This window comes from Python bivittatus, unplaced genomic scaffold, assembly GCF_059951505.1.
Source record: "Python bivittatus isolate LINGU-HERP-01145 unplaced genomic scaffold, Pbiv_v1 ctg000840_np1212, whole genome shotgun sequence".
In the NCBI taxonomy this organism is placed as follows: domain Eukaryota; kingdom Metazoa; phylum Chordata; class Lepidosauria; order Squamata; family Pythonidae; genus Python; species Python bivittatus.
The window spans coordinates 35,930,482-35,943,497 of NW_028277113.1; the positions used below are offsets into that span (position 1 = coordinate 35,930,482).

The 13,016-nt window shown below is 38.8% G+C and overlaps 1 protein-coding gene across 13 annotated transcripts in view; it reads right to left on the reverse strand.

Moving 5' to 3' along the window:
• The window catches only part of SLC35D4 (solute carrier family 35 member D4), a 47,841-nt gene that overhangs the window by 9,899 nt on the left and 24,926 nt on the right, over window positions 1–13,016 (reverse strand). For 4 of the 13 annotated variants that reach the window (XR_003085504.2, XR_015794001.1, XR_015794000.1 and 1 more), the window contains exons 11-13: window positions 12,946–12,980; window positions 10,971–11,040; window positions 9,020–9,113 (exon numbers count right to left, since the gene is read on the reverse strand). Coding sequence is in view for 4 of the 13 variants with exons in the window: in XM_025171253.2 (XP_025027021.1) it covers window positions 9,020–9,113; window positions 10,971–11,040; window positions 12,946–12,980 (199 nt within the window). In the remaining 9 variants the exon portion in view is untranslated. The other 9 variants (XR_015794005.1, XR_015794006.1, XR_015794004.1 and 6 more) reach the window with 6 other exon arrangements.

Below are 13,016 nucleotides of genomic sequence, written 5' to 3' on the forward strand. Positions count from 1 at the left end.
GTGTTGTCAACCCTGATGGAGAACTGAGCTGCTACACTTTTGTCTTGGCTGCAGTGTATCTGGTACTGCAGCAAAGCTAGTATTTTCTTTTGCCACATGTGAAATGCTGTGCCAATGGGAACTCTTAATTTCAACCCATCTCCCGGCTCCTGCAGTTGAGGCAACAGTTACCTTCTTTCCCTCCCCCAGCTTCAGTTTAGATGGTATCTCCCGGGACCTTCCATTTCAAGGTAAGAAAGAAGAGAAAACAAGCAGCAGCAGCAGCAGCAGCAAGGCCTTTGCAACCAGCTGACTCTCTGTCAAAGGGAGGACAGAAATTCTTGACAATTTCACTGCTGCCCCTGGAAAGTAATTCCTGCTGCATTCCCCCATTCCATCTGCTGCAACAAAAAAATAGCATGGTTTAAGCCAGTGTTTCTCCCCCTCAGGAAGTTTAAGATGTGTGGACTTCAACTCCTAGAATTCCCCAGCCAGCACGGGAGTTGAAGTCTACACGTTTTAAAGTTGCTGAGGGGGAGAAACACTGATTTCAGCTATTGTAAAAAGTGCCAGATTGCAAAAGCTGACATGGTATCCTTTCAGCTTCACAGTACCAGGAGCTTTGAGTAGGAAAGGAGCTTTTGCAACTGGCTGGATTTCCCTCACAGCAACCGCTCAGATTTCATTTCCTCTCACAAGGGCCAAATGTACATAACCAGTACTGAAAACGTGTGTGCATGCATGCACATGCTATAAACTTATTTACTTTCCCTTTTGTGGAAGGATTTCTTTTTTTAAATCTCCAGGAAGCCAGGGCACTGATGGAATGCCATTTTTTAAAACTGTCTGCTTTTAAAGCATCCTGGTTCTTGTCCCTTAGGAATGTAATGATATTTTTCAGTCTCTCTGGAATTTGGAATTCAAGGGTGAAGGAAGGAAGATTGTCATGGTTCTGCAGCCACAATCTATTGGAGATACAGAAAAAAATTGGGGGGAAATATGAAAAAAGCCCTTTAAAACAGCCAAATGATTCAGAGTGCAAAAAAAAATTCAGGTGAGAAAATAGAACTAAATGGCCAGAATCTTAAATAGGAAGTACTCTACACAGCAACACTGTGTTGTTTGAATGTGATTGCCCTGTTTTATTTCAAGCAGAGAGAGTCAAGGCAGCCCACCCCGTCAGCCCTTTTAAGATCCCTCTCATTTTGAACAGCTTCTATCACAGCTAATCACTATAAAAACTATAACTTTAAGAGTACCTGAGGTTTTTTTCCTGCCATTCCACTTTCCTTTTGCATCATTTCTTTTAAACTGCAGGACTGAAAACAGACACTCCTGTGCTTTTTTTAAATCAATTTGTACACTGAATTTAAATTTAGTACACTTAAAAATAATGAGTGAACCAAAATTTGAATTTACATTAGTAGCTCCTTTTTAAATAATGTCCTTCAGTGATCATAGCATAAATTATAATGGGGTATATGTTTTAAAAAATGGACCTTTGGTATTTTTCATAACTGCTGCCTCATGCCTTCTCTCAATTTAGATTAATCTATAAGCATGAATTCCGGCAGTATTTCTATAAAAAAAAAGAAAAAATATCAACTGACAGAGGTTCAAAATATAACAACTAAATGAGTTCTGGACATTACAGCTTTAGCATTCTGATAAGATGTGATTCTTGTGTAAATAAACTAACTACAGTATAATATATTTTCTCAGTAATTAACTTTTGACCTAATCTCCAAAAGTCAGATTGCAGGCAACCTACATTCACTGAACCACAGCCAAGGACAGTATATTCTCCACTGAAATAATTCTCTCGTACAGACTTACTTCCATATTCCCAACAACGAAAAATTTCACCCAATACTTTTTCTCTATACCTTCAAGTCAGTTACAGAGAATCTAACTTCTATTTTCTCTAGTCTTCATGGAGGGAGAGAAAAACATCCATTTGATTTAAGAGGAACTTATTTCCAAATGCATTCCAAGCAAGGAAATGTAACAATTCAAATTGTGCACATCATCCTTATGAAAAAAGTTGTAATCTTTTCTCCAATTTCTTCTCTTTTTTATTCTTTTCAACCCAACAGAAAGTTAGAAAGAAATATGTAAATGAGGTTAGGACTCTGTCTGTCTGTTGAATAACTGTCTGAAAACTGAACAGAGAAGGTCCAAGTATGGTGTGGCAGGGGAAGCCAGCAAAACAAAGTTAGAAAATGGGCTGGAAATGAGCTGGGAAGGGAAGGGAAGGGAAGGGAAGGGAAGGGAAGGGAAGGGAATTCTTCTGGGCAAGGCCTTGGAATTCTGCTGCATGCTCCATTCTAAGCCACTCCTTTTCCCTTTTAATCACAGGACCTGGAACAGCACATATGTAACTCTGCCCACATACACACAAACACAGATACGGGGGGAGGGGGGAGCAGCAGAAGCACACACATGCACAGACCCAATGTTATTACATTACCCAGAAGTAAATTAACATGCCTCCTACAGCCAGTGCTCGTAAAGGTCTTAGAAAGAATTTCTAAGTTAGCTTTCCCTAACTTCATTGAAATAAAGAACAAGAAGATACCTAGAGCTGTAGGTAGGAATCTGACTAAGAAGCCGAACAGAATTACCAGAGCAACAGAGGGTCTCCCAGTGCAACAGGACTAGTTTAGTACCCTTTGAAGGAGAATCAAAAAAGATGGAACAGTCATCCAGTGCAGCCCCCAGATCAATACAGGTTCTATAAAACTGAGTGCAACTACAGGACACTCATCCTCTGCTTAAATACCTCCAGTAAAGGAAAGCCCACCTCTTGCCAAGATGTGCCTATCTCACTGTTGAACTGTTGATACAAATAAGAAATTTTTCCTACTATTTATCTGAAATCTGCTCCAACTTAGCAGTTTAAACTTGGTCCCAATAAAGCTTCTGGAGCAAGATAAATCTACTCCATCTGCTGTAGAGAACCTTTTAATTGTCTGGTGGTGGTGGTGATGATGATGATAATTATTTCTTTACCCATTAAATCTCATATCTTTCCTCAAGGAGCTCAAACTGGTGTGTGCTAGGTTCCTTGAGATAAGGATGTACATGACTAGGAATTATATTCCAGGAAACAGTAGCCATATAAGGCAGATGCTACTTTCTGAGTGACCAGAAATAGTCCAGAATTTATACTCAGGCAGATCTCAAATCTTTTGGACTCCCTTGGAGTGCCTTCCTCTCAGAGAATGAACCTTGAATTTCTTCTCTCTAGCCCTCAGTGTCCTTTGATGATGGATGCTTGTTTATAACCTCTGCATTCCTACTGTTAGCCCTACAAGGCAGAGCAAACCAAGAAATAAACTCCATGGAAGACTAAACACTATTTTTATTTAGCTTGGCTACAGTAACATAATCTTGTAAGTTTGATTGTGCTTCCCCTCCTTTCTCTCTTTTATAACCATGAGAATTAGGGAGGTGTTGGTCTGAGGCATTTGTGCAGAGTTTCTACATGTCCTGGATTTAATCTATGTTTTATTCTTGTCTCTCTGGTAATGCCCGCCCCCCCAAGGCCATCCTCTTTACTCTCTACATCTACTGTCCTTTCAGGGAAGTTCACCAAGTTTGGCTGGCATTTTCCAGCCACCAACTCAGCCATAACACCTCCAATTTTTCCATTAATTCCAATAACTCAGTGAGGCAGGGTAGATAGTAACTGGATGTTATTCATTGAACCTGGGTCTCCTTGGTCCTAATCTAACATCTTAACCTTTAAACAGAGAGACACAACTTTTTGGGGTACAAGAGATATACCTGGATTTTGAAGAGTATGTATGTATATATGTACACATTCCAAATGCTTTTATGCTACTTTAATCAAAAGTGAATCTAAGTGGCTTACAAAAGTGAATACAATAAATTAAAGCTCACCCACGGATAAGCCAACCCCCACTTTTCATGGTATTTTGAATAAAAAGTTTAGGGTTGGCTTATCCACAGATGGACTTATTCACGAATATGTACAGGAAATAGAGGTGCCTTAAAAAAAAGTATTATATACTCGTGAATAAGCCCATCCGTGGATAAACCAAACCCAATTTTTTAGGTGCATTTTGGCACCTAAAATTCTAGGCTTATCCACGAGTATATTCAGTGCATGCAATATTATAATAAGCAACATCATCATAAAATCACAATAACACACTCACATATATTCTAGGTACATATAACCTAGTACACATCTCAATTCCCTGATCTGATTTCTGGAGAATGGCACATATTCTGGAGGCCACACTCTAAAAAGTAGTAAGTGAGGGCACCTGCCTGCTTTTTGAAAGGCATTAAAGATCTAGCTTTTTCCTCAGGCAAGTATGAGTGGATGACCCACAGGATAAAGTTTCCCCCCCCGCACTTATGTATGTTCATATTTGTTTCAGATTCTGTTTCAGATTTCAATGTTTTTAGACATTGTTTTATTGTGTGGGTTTTACTGACATTTTTATTAGTGATACATGCTACTCTGAGTCATGGGCTGAGTAAGGAGGAATATAAATCAATGAAATAAAATAATTAAAGTGGATGTCATTTCATTTACATTTAATCAAGATTAATTATAGTTAACATTATTATTCTCCAGTCATGTATTTAATCATTTTTCTCTTCTGTCACACTGGCATTTAAAATTGAACAACAATGTTTAAAACTCTTGGGATGATGGTAGTTAGGGTTATAGATCTCTGTACCATACTTCATTCTTACATCTTTCCAGCTAAACATGGGGAAGATTTACTTGGCTGTTATATCCTGTCTTTTTATCAACTGCCTTATTCCCAGAACACACGACAACCATCCTTGCAGATGCTATTTTCCCTCAAAAATCTTTTTTTTTTTTTCTGACAGGTTTTATAATGCTTTTTGTGAGCAATCATGGCTCCTGTTACCTGCCAAATCTGAAGTGTTTCAAGTCTGTAATACTACCAATTTCACTTTCAGAAAACTGCTAAGGGGAGATGCAAAGGGGCAGCTACAAGTAGAGAAAACACATAAAATCAAAAGTTTTCTATTGGGATTGTAAAGTTGACTACAACAGACTAAAACTGGGTTGGCTGATAAAATAACTTGGGAAATTAAAGCAAGGCACTTTGCCGAGGGCAGAAAGTGGAGGGAGAGAAAAAATTCTGAATTCTCTTTTCCCCAAGTTACAGGTAGCATGGAAAGGACTGATTTCATTTTTTTAAAACTCTGTATTAAATGCAGGAATTATGTATGCATGTTGTATACGTGTGCATGTGTTATAAATAGAAGAAAATGGACTTAAAGACAGGCAGTGGCCACGAGAGTCTGAAACTGCAGTGCTCTTGATTGCAAAAACCACATCGGTGCCATAGTTAGGTGTGAATGAAGAAAGACTCTACATTAAGTCACCAGTACTAAAAAACAAAGCTTTGACTAAATGAAACACTGACAGGCAAACTGATATTATTTAGCAATATTGAAATTACTTCGGATGACTGTGGCACTTGGAGCAGCACAAGAAAGCTATACTTGCTAAATGTTATTTTTAATTCACCCCCCCAAAAGAATATTTCTGTTATGCCTCTATTGCTCTTTCAAATATTGCTGTGCATTAAAGAATAGTTATTTATGCTTATTTCCATTTCTAATTTCAATTCCCCAGGCTGTTATTGAAACATTTTAAAAAAGCAAGAACAAGGAGGTCCTAGTCCTGATTAAAAAAACAAACAAAACCAAGCCGCTTTGCTGTTGTGTCCCCACACAGCTACAATTTTTGATTCTGCCACTTTTTGTACAGTAGTAAGCATGTCTGCTGTTTCTCAGATGATGTAATGGAAAAGCAAAAAGGAAGAAAAGGAAGGAATGCGGGTTGTGCTGTGCTTCATTTTTCCATGAAAAGATTGGCAATGCTAACTCTGTGTTGGAGGACTCTGATCCATCCATTTCTTGCCTAGCTGTTGTTTTTAAGGTCTTCCTAGCACTGCAAACAAACAGCTGGTCTAAATTTCTCCTGAGTCTAGGGCAGGCTTAAAATCTTGAGCTTTTCCTACCTAGTACTGGTCCCTATATAGGTTGCATGCCTGTAATGTGGAACTGACACTTCAGTATACTTTGTGTAACATCTTTGATAGCCAACTCCAAGGAAGAAACATCAGTCTCCCCCTGCCCCCGCGCCCCCCAGTCTTGTGTAACTCTGTGGTTGGAAATGCAACTTTGTTAAAGTCTACTCAATTTATTACTGCACAAACCGTTGTGTATCACAATCACTGTGATCCATTAAGCTTAAGTGATATTAAAGTGGTTTTTAAGGTGCTACCAGACCTTTTTGTTGTATAGGCAGCTGCATCAAGCAACGTGGTAAATACAGCTGGGATAAATTAATCTCAACTTTTTCAGCAGCCCAAGTTTCTGGATCATGCATGCCAAGTCATTTTTTGTTCCCCCCCCCTTTTTTTTATTTTACCAATCTGACTTCTCCTGGCAGAGTACTTGCAGTATTGAGAGTTCTGCCCAAGGACTGGAAGGAGAACTAACACAGATATGACTGTCCTTCCTTTGCACTGGCCTATTTTTCTCCCATTATCTTCCCTGTCCCATAGCTCCTATTCACTCGACCAACAGCTATTTCTTCCACCTAGAATTGCACCACGAAACAGGAAATAAGACCAAGTTATCAGATAAAAATTGTAACCAAGGACAAACCTGAAAACCAAGCAATTATGAAAGAAACTCTAGGCTATTTAATTTCAGTATCTTCTAAATTGGTATATTTGTCAACATTCAATCATCTGGCATATGTATTTGCAAATTATTCCCAGACCAATTCTTGTTATTTTTTCCTTTACTGTCTCCATGAATCATTGTTCAGCTTACACTACTCAACTATAAATAGCTTAAGAGAGAGACTAAATAAAAACCTTGGATTGCCAAGGTGGGCACAGGAAATAACTTATTATACAGAGACTAATTCTCAATGAAAGATCAGGAGTGGATGAATTCTGGAACTCACTCATATTCTTGGATTAGGAAGCAGAAATAACATTTGAAATGGTAAAGAGGAAGATGCATTACAAGGCATTGTAATAATGTTATCATTATGGGTAACTTGGCAATGGTCTATATTTGCCAGCATTTAATACAATAATCTTACATGTGACCAGAAAGGAAAAAATTAGTAGTAGTAACCCCTTGCTGGATGGTAGTGGAAAGGAGAGGATTGTTATTTCACTGTTACTATTTAATACATTTCCATTCTGTCTTTCTTCTATCATAGAGTTCATATGACGAAAGGAAGGTTTCCAATAGGTCTTCCAAAGCAGCTTAGTTTCAGCAAGACTGCTGCATCATATTGCCTTCAGAACATGTCCCGGGTTCAATTAGTGTCTACAATGATTGGCATGTATGGGAATGATCAGTGTGAATGAACAGATTAAACTGCTTACAATCCTAACGTATACTGTAAATGAGGCAGTATTAAGATTAGGATGAAATAAACCCTGTATTGCAGTTACCATATCTTTCCTTAGACCATTTTTCTATAGGGTTGAACTGCAAAAGCTCCTTTTGATAGTTTTAATCTCATGAGAGAAATTCGGATTGATATTGTAGTTTTGAGTATCAAGGGCACATCAGCATCAATTTCAGCACAGAAGTAGAATTATATCTAATACACAAGTGTTGTTCTCAAGACTATTTTGAGGACTCTGCAGCAATTTGAGTGCTGGATAATTAGTGCTGGATGCTTCAAAGTTATTATCAAGTCATCTCTATGGAAACAAGCAGAAAACCTACATTTATAGCTGCAACAAGTCCCTTGTATCAATCTCCTCTAAACTCTTCATCCTCTTCAGGTATTGAAATTGTACGCAAGTTGAATAATTGCTTTGGATACACCTTGGGACCAATGCTCACTGTTGTATTATAGTCATAGACGATAATGACCTTCTCAGCACATAGTTAAATGGAATCAGTTAGTGTTGCCTTTACCTTTTTCTGATCTACGCTAGTAAAGTGTTATAATCATGGGGATATCTATATTTGTGCAAAACATTTTTGGTTGCAGAAAAGGTCAAGCCATCAGTATTTGCCTTTGCTGGCCCAAAGTTGACCAACAGGTATTTTTGTGCTCCCTGCACATTTTGCTCACAATGAGCTTGCCTGGATCATGAATGAACAAAAACCCCTTCATTCCCCCACCAGAAAAATAAAAGAATCCACCAGCCTTCTCATCCACCACCAGTATATAGCAGCTTTGTGGCCACGGTAATACCACAGGAAATATACATGTAGAATACCTTCTACTAGACTTTATGAATGCTGCTTGGCAGCAAATCTATGTATAAAATTTCTTCTCTCTCTAGTTGCATATTTAATGATGCCCAGCCTTCTGGGTGGTTGTAGGAAGAGAGAGAGGGAAAATCAGTTTTAAACAACACATATACAAACACTAGAACACTGAAAGCTACATGACAAAAAGTTAAGCCTCAGTGTAGAGGGGGAAGAAGTTATTGTAGAGGGTTGTAATGCCCTTTAGTTTCACATGGAAATGAAATACTGAACTTGAGCAAAGGCCCTGGCAGGGAGAATGCAGTGAGAGATCCCAACCCTCCACCTCCTGTGGGGGGGGGGGGGGGAGAACCACTACCCCCATTGGCTGCAGAAGTATGGCTGTGGTTTCCAGTGTAATAATGCCAGTAATATTGTGGATTTCAAAGAAAACTCCAGTTTTTTCTCTTTGAGGGAACATATGCTCTGTCCTGTGAAATCTCAAATAATAATAATCATTTTAAAAAACCCTTAAGTTATAGTTAAGGAAGAACTATACATACTTTGATGAAATCCACGAAGGAGATGGAATTAAATAGTGAGAAAATGCTCACTTCTTTTTTTTTTTTATTATTTTATTACATTATAGAAAACAAATAATAGCCAAGTACAGTGGTATTCATACAACAGGAACTGGGAGCTATTAACACTATAATTATTAAAATAAATTAAAGAAAATGTTCACTTCTTAAACTCTTGAGCAAGAGAATAGTAATCACCTTACCTTTGCTAAGAAATTCCAAACTATATACTGTCCTGAGGAGTTGTTGCTTTTAAGTTTCATAGTATGTAAAGTCAGAAGAAATCCCAGAAGTCCACTGTGGTGGGTAGTAAATAAATGTATTAGTTGAATGCTTGTGTTCAACTAATATCCTTAAGAAACAAGATGTTTTTTAGAGATGAGTAGCAACAACACTGTATTGTTAACATTGTTCCATCACAAATGGAAAACTTTAAATCAGCCTTCCCAACTTGGTGTCCTCCAGATGTACTGGATAGTAATTCCCATAATTCCCAGCCAGCATGGTCTTTGACACCAGGTTAGGGAAGGATGCTTTAGATCCCATAAAAAATCCCATCAAGGAAGGCAAGACAAGCAATTTCCTCTAATTTTTTCTCCCTTTGCAATACCATTCCAATTCTGGAACAGACTGTATTGGGAGAAATTAGGCTACAAGGAGAAAGGCAAATCAGCAAAAATTGCTCCTCTTTTCTGCTGGCAGGAGCATCCTAGTTGGAGAACCTTGCTCACAGATGCTTGACAGGGTTCTGCAGAGATTCCTATAGTCTGCTCACCTTTAAACCATAGTTCAAATCTTTTCAGCTATTTAGCTCACTGGGAGATGTTAGAGAGTCACTATTTTTCAAAATGGGGTTCTTGTAAAGTTAAAATCTTGTCCTCTAAGCCATCCAAGGCTCAATGGAAAAAGGCCAGAATACAAATGTGATGGTATGCTTCTATGCTCAAAATACAAGTAGTCCTCAAGTTACAACCACTCATTCAGCAACTGTTCAAAGTTATGACAGTGCTAAATGAGGGGGACTTATACCGGTCCATGAAGTTGTGGCTGTCGCAGTGTCCCAATGGGCACATGATCACAATCAGTGCTTGGTGCCCAGCTCACAATTACAATGGCACAGTGAGCCATGGTCACATGATCATGATTTCTGACATTCCCTGCTGGCTTCCTGCAAGCAAAGTCAATGGGGAAGCTGGCAGGAAGTTGGAAGTTGTTCCCGCTTTTCACCCACCTGTGCTCCATGGCACCTGCCTGCAGCATCCTCCTGCCTCCCGTGGCACCCACACACACCCCTCACACTCCTTAGTGCCTGCCCGCAGCACCCCCGCCCATCACGGCTCCCATACACCCACTGGCCTGCTTGCTCGGGACTCCAGCCTCTTCCCACTTAATGACTCACACAGACCTGGAGTTATGACAGCAACCAGGACTATGGGATTGCTGTTGCTAAGCAATGCAGTCACATGATATTGAGCTTTACGACCACATTGCTTAGTGATGGAAATTCTGGTCCCAATTGATGTCATAAGCCCAGGACCACCTGAAAACATATTGTTTAACTCAATAGGTAGCTGAAGAATACCACATAAAATGTCAGTGATAGAGATATCAGCTGAGAAATCTTGAGAACCCTCTGAAAGATTACTAACTCTAACAGTTGGTTCAATCTGGTAAGAATACCTTTGGAAGCCCACTTTAACAAAACTGAGTCAAGGGGCAAAATGATTTAAAAATTAACATTTGGGCTGCAATCCTGTGAGTAAGACTAAATGAATTTACTTCTGAATAGACATGCATTGGGATTTTGTTGTAATTCATCTGAATAAACCTTTTCCTATGTTGGTGCCTTTTGTGTGTGCTGCACTACAACTTGTATAATCCCCAGCCAAATTTTATGCAATCTTTTGCTGCAACAAAATAATCCCATCATTTATCCACATTACAATGTTTGACATATTTTGAAGAACACATTTTGTCAAATTCCAGATTAGTATGATGCATCATTATTGACTAATACTTGAATGTTTTGGACCATACTTGAGCCTAGAAAAGGAAACATAGTAGAAACCTTTAACAGTTCATCAAAAATATGAGCAAAACCTTTTTATTCACCCATATCATAAGATCTGAGGTTCTTGGATACTGAAAAGTTACCTGGCAAGGCAACTGCTGTGAAAGATGTAGAAGTACAGGAGTGGAAATTCCAAGGCACTGAAGAGATCACCTAAGAAATAAAATCATATGTTTAGTTTTTTAAAAAAGTGGCAACAGTACTTGGTTGCTCTGCTGAAAAATGGACAGAACAACAGAAGAACACAACAATATGAAACTGGAATTGAATGGCTTGCTCTTGGCTTTAATATGGTTTTCATCACTTCTGTAGTTTGCCACTGCTTTTACAACATTTCATTCTCATTCTCATCAGTCTGAAATCAGGTTGTAAACCAGAGAAGAATGGCATTTAATGAGTATGTTTCTACTTTAAAAATGATTGTATTTTCCATGGAAAGTCATGAGCAAGACTCCCATTTGTAATCATGGTCCTTCAGGGAGTAATTTGTTTTCCACCTACTATGTTAATTCTTTTTTATTCCATACAATGCCGCAGGAAATACTTGCAAGTATTGACTATTTTACTCCATAACTTTGAATTGTTGTGAAGAGGAGGAGAAACAGCAGAGGGAGGGAGGGAGAAGAAACCAACTGAACTACCATTTCAGAGTTTCCAAAAGGAAGAACCTGTTAACGTGCATCTGAGAATACACTGCACAAAAGAGGTCTTCAATAGCACTGAATGTTAAATGTATTCTATCTCCTAAAAATCAGAGATCTTTGTGCTCTGGTAGAATAATCGGATCCCATAACATCTGTAAAACTTTTCCACTATCTTACCTAAATAGTAGAGCAGAAAATATATTAGTCACAGGGGAAAAAATAGGAATGAAGTGTAAGGGTTTATAGGAAAGGCTCTACAGACAATAGAAGTTGACTTTTTTTTTTTTTTTGCACCTGCCCATGTTATCATCTTCCCTTCATCTGGGAGAATCAGGAGCTAATGAAAGGCTTGGCCACTCCCTTTTCAGATTGCTGAAACAGTTAGGAGGAAAACGTACAAGATTTCCAACTCTGTTTCCCTTAAAATGGCCTGTCAATATTTGAGGGATTCTGGGAGCTGCAGATCCAATATATCTGGAGGGAAGGCCACCTCACAATAGCTAGCTTGTTTTTGGATGTTGGCTAAGTGTGGCTGAAAGAGGCATGGCAATTGCAAACTAAAGCCCTGTCTAGAACCAATCTAGGATCACAGATCATGCACAAAATTTATATTACCCTCTTGCTTTACTAATGTTCTACAAGTGGCTTATTTCACAATCTTTGGAGGCCAAAATTAAAGGACTAAATTCTGCTTTATAGTATGCTGAAGGAAAAGGGTACTTTACTAGCAAATCTGAACCCTCTCCTTTGCAGATCATCTACAGAGAGAAAGCTATGCTTCTGGCTTGAAATGATCTGTATTGTTCCCAAAAGCTTTTGATGATGAAGTAGTGTTCAACATAAAGGAAAATACTTGGAACTGCTGCTCTGCTGGCAGTCAGGAGCCATAGAGGGCAACAAGGGCTGACACCACTGCCTATAAGTACCTGAGGAGTGGTGCATTAAAATGCTGGAATCAAACATCGTAACAGCTCTGATTCATAGCATAAGCACAAGTGTAATTTCATTTTTCAGACTGCCTTCACATGAAGCTGGGCTGCACTCCTTGGCCTCAGCCTCAGCCTCAGCCTCACGCTGGCTGTGCCCTCTAATGTGCACACATTCACAACAATATCTGCAAGGAAGAAGCTCTGCGCGTGCAGCTCCCAAGTCATGCAATAACAGAGCGTCTCAGGGGGTATAATCACCCACAAAATAAATTATTTTGGATTAGCTAATGCTTTTGAAAGAAATAGAGTCCTAAGTGTGTAGAAATGATTCAGATGTGTGGTTGAACACATACAAACTAACATATGTGAACAAACCTAGGATGAACTATAGCCTATAAAGTTCCTAAGTAGCATACATAAGGAAATAACACCATGTCTAAAAATACATACACACATATACCAGTTATAATAATTGATATTTTTACCTGTTGGGTGGGATGCAAAAGCCAACATCACCACACTAGAAATAAAAGATGTTATTAATTTGAATCTACAA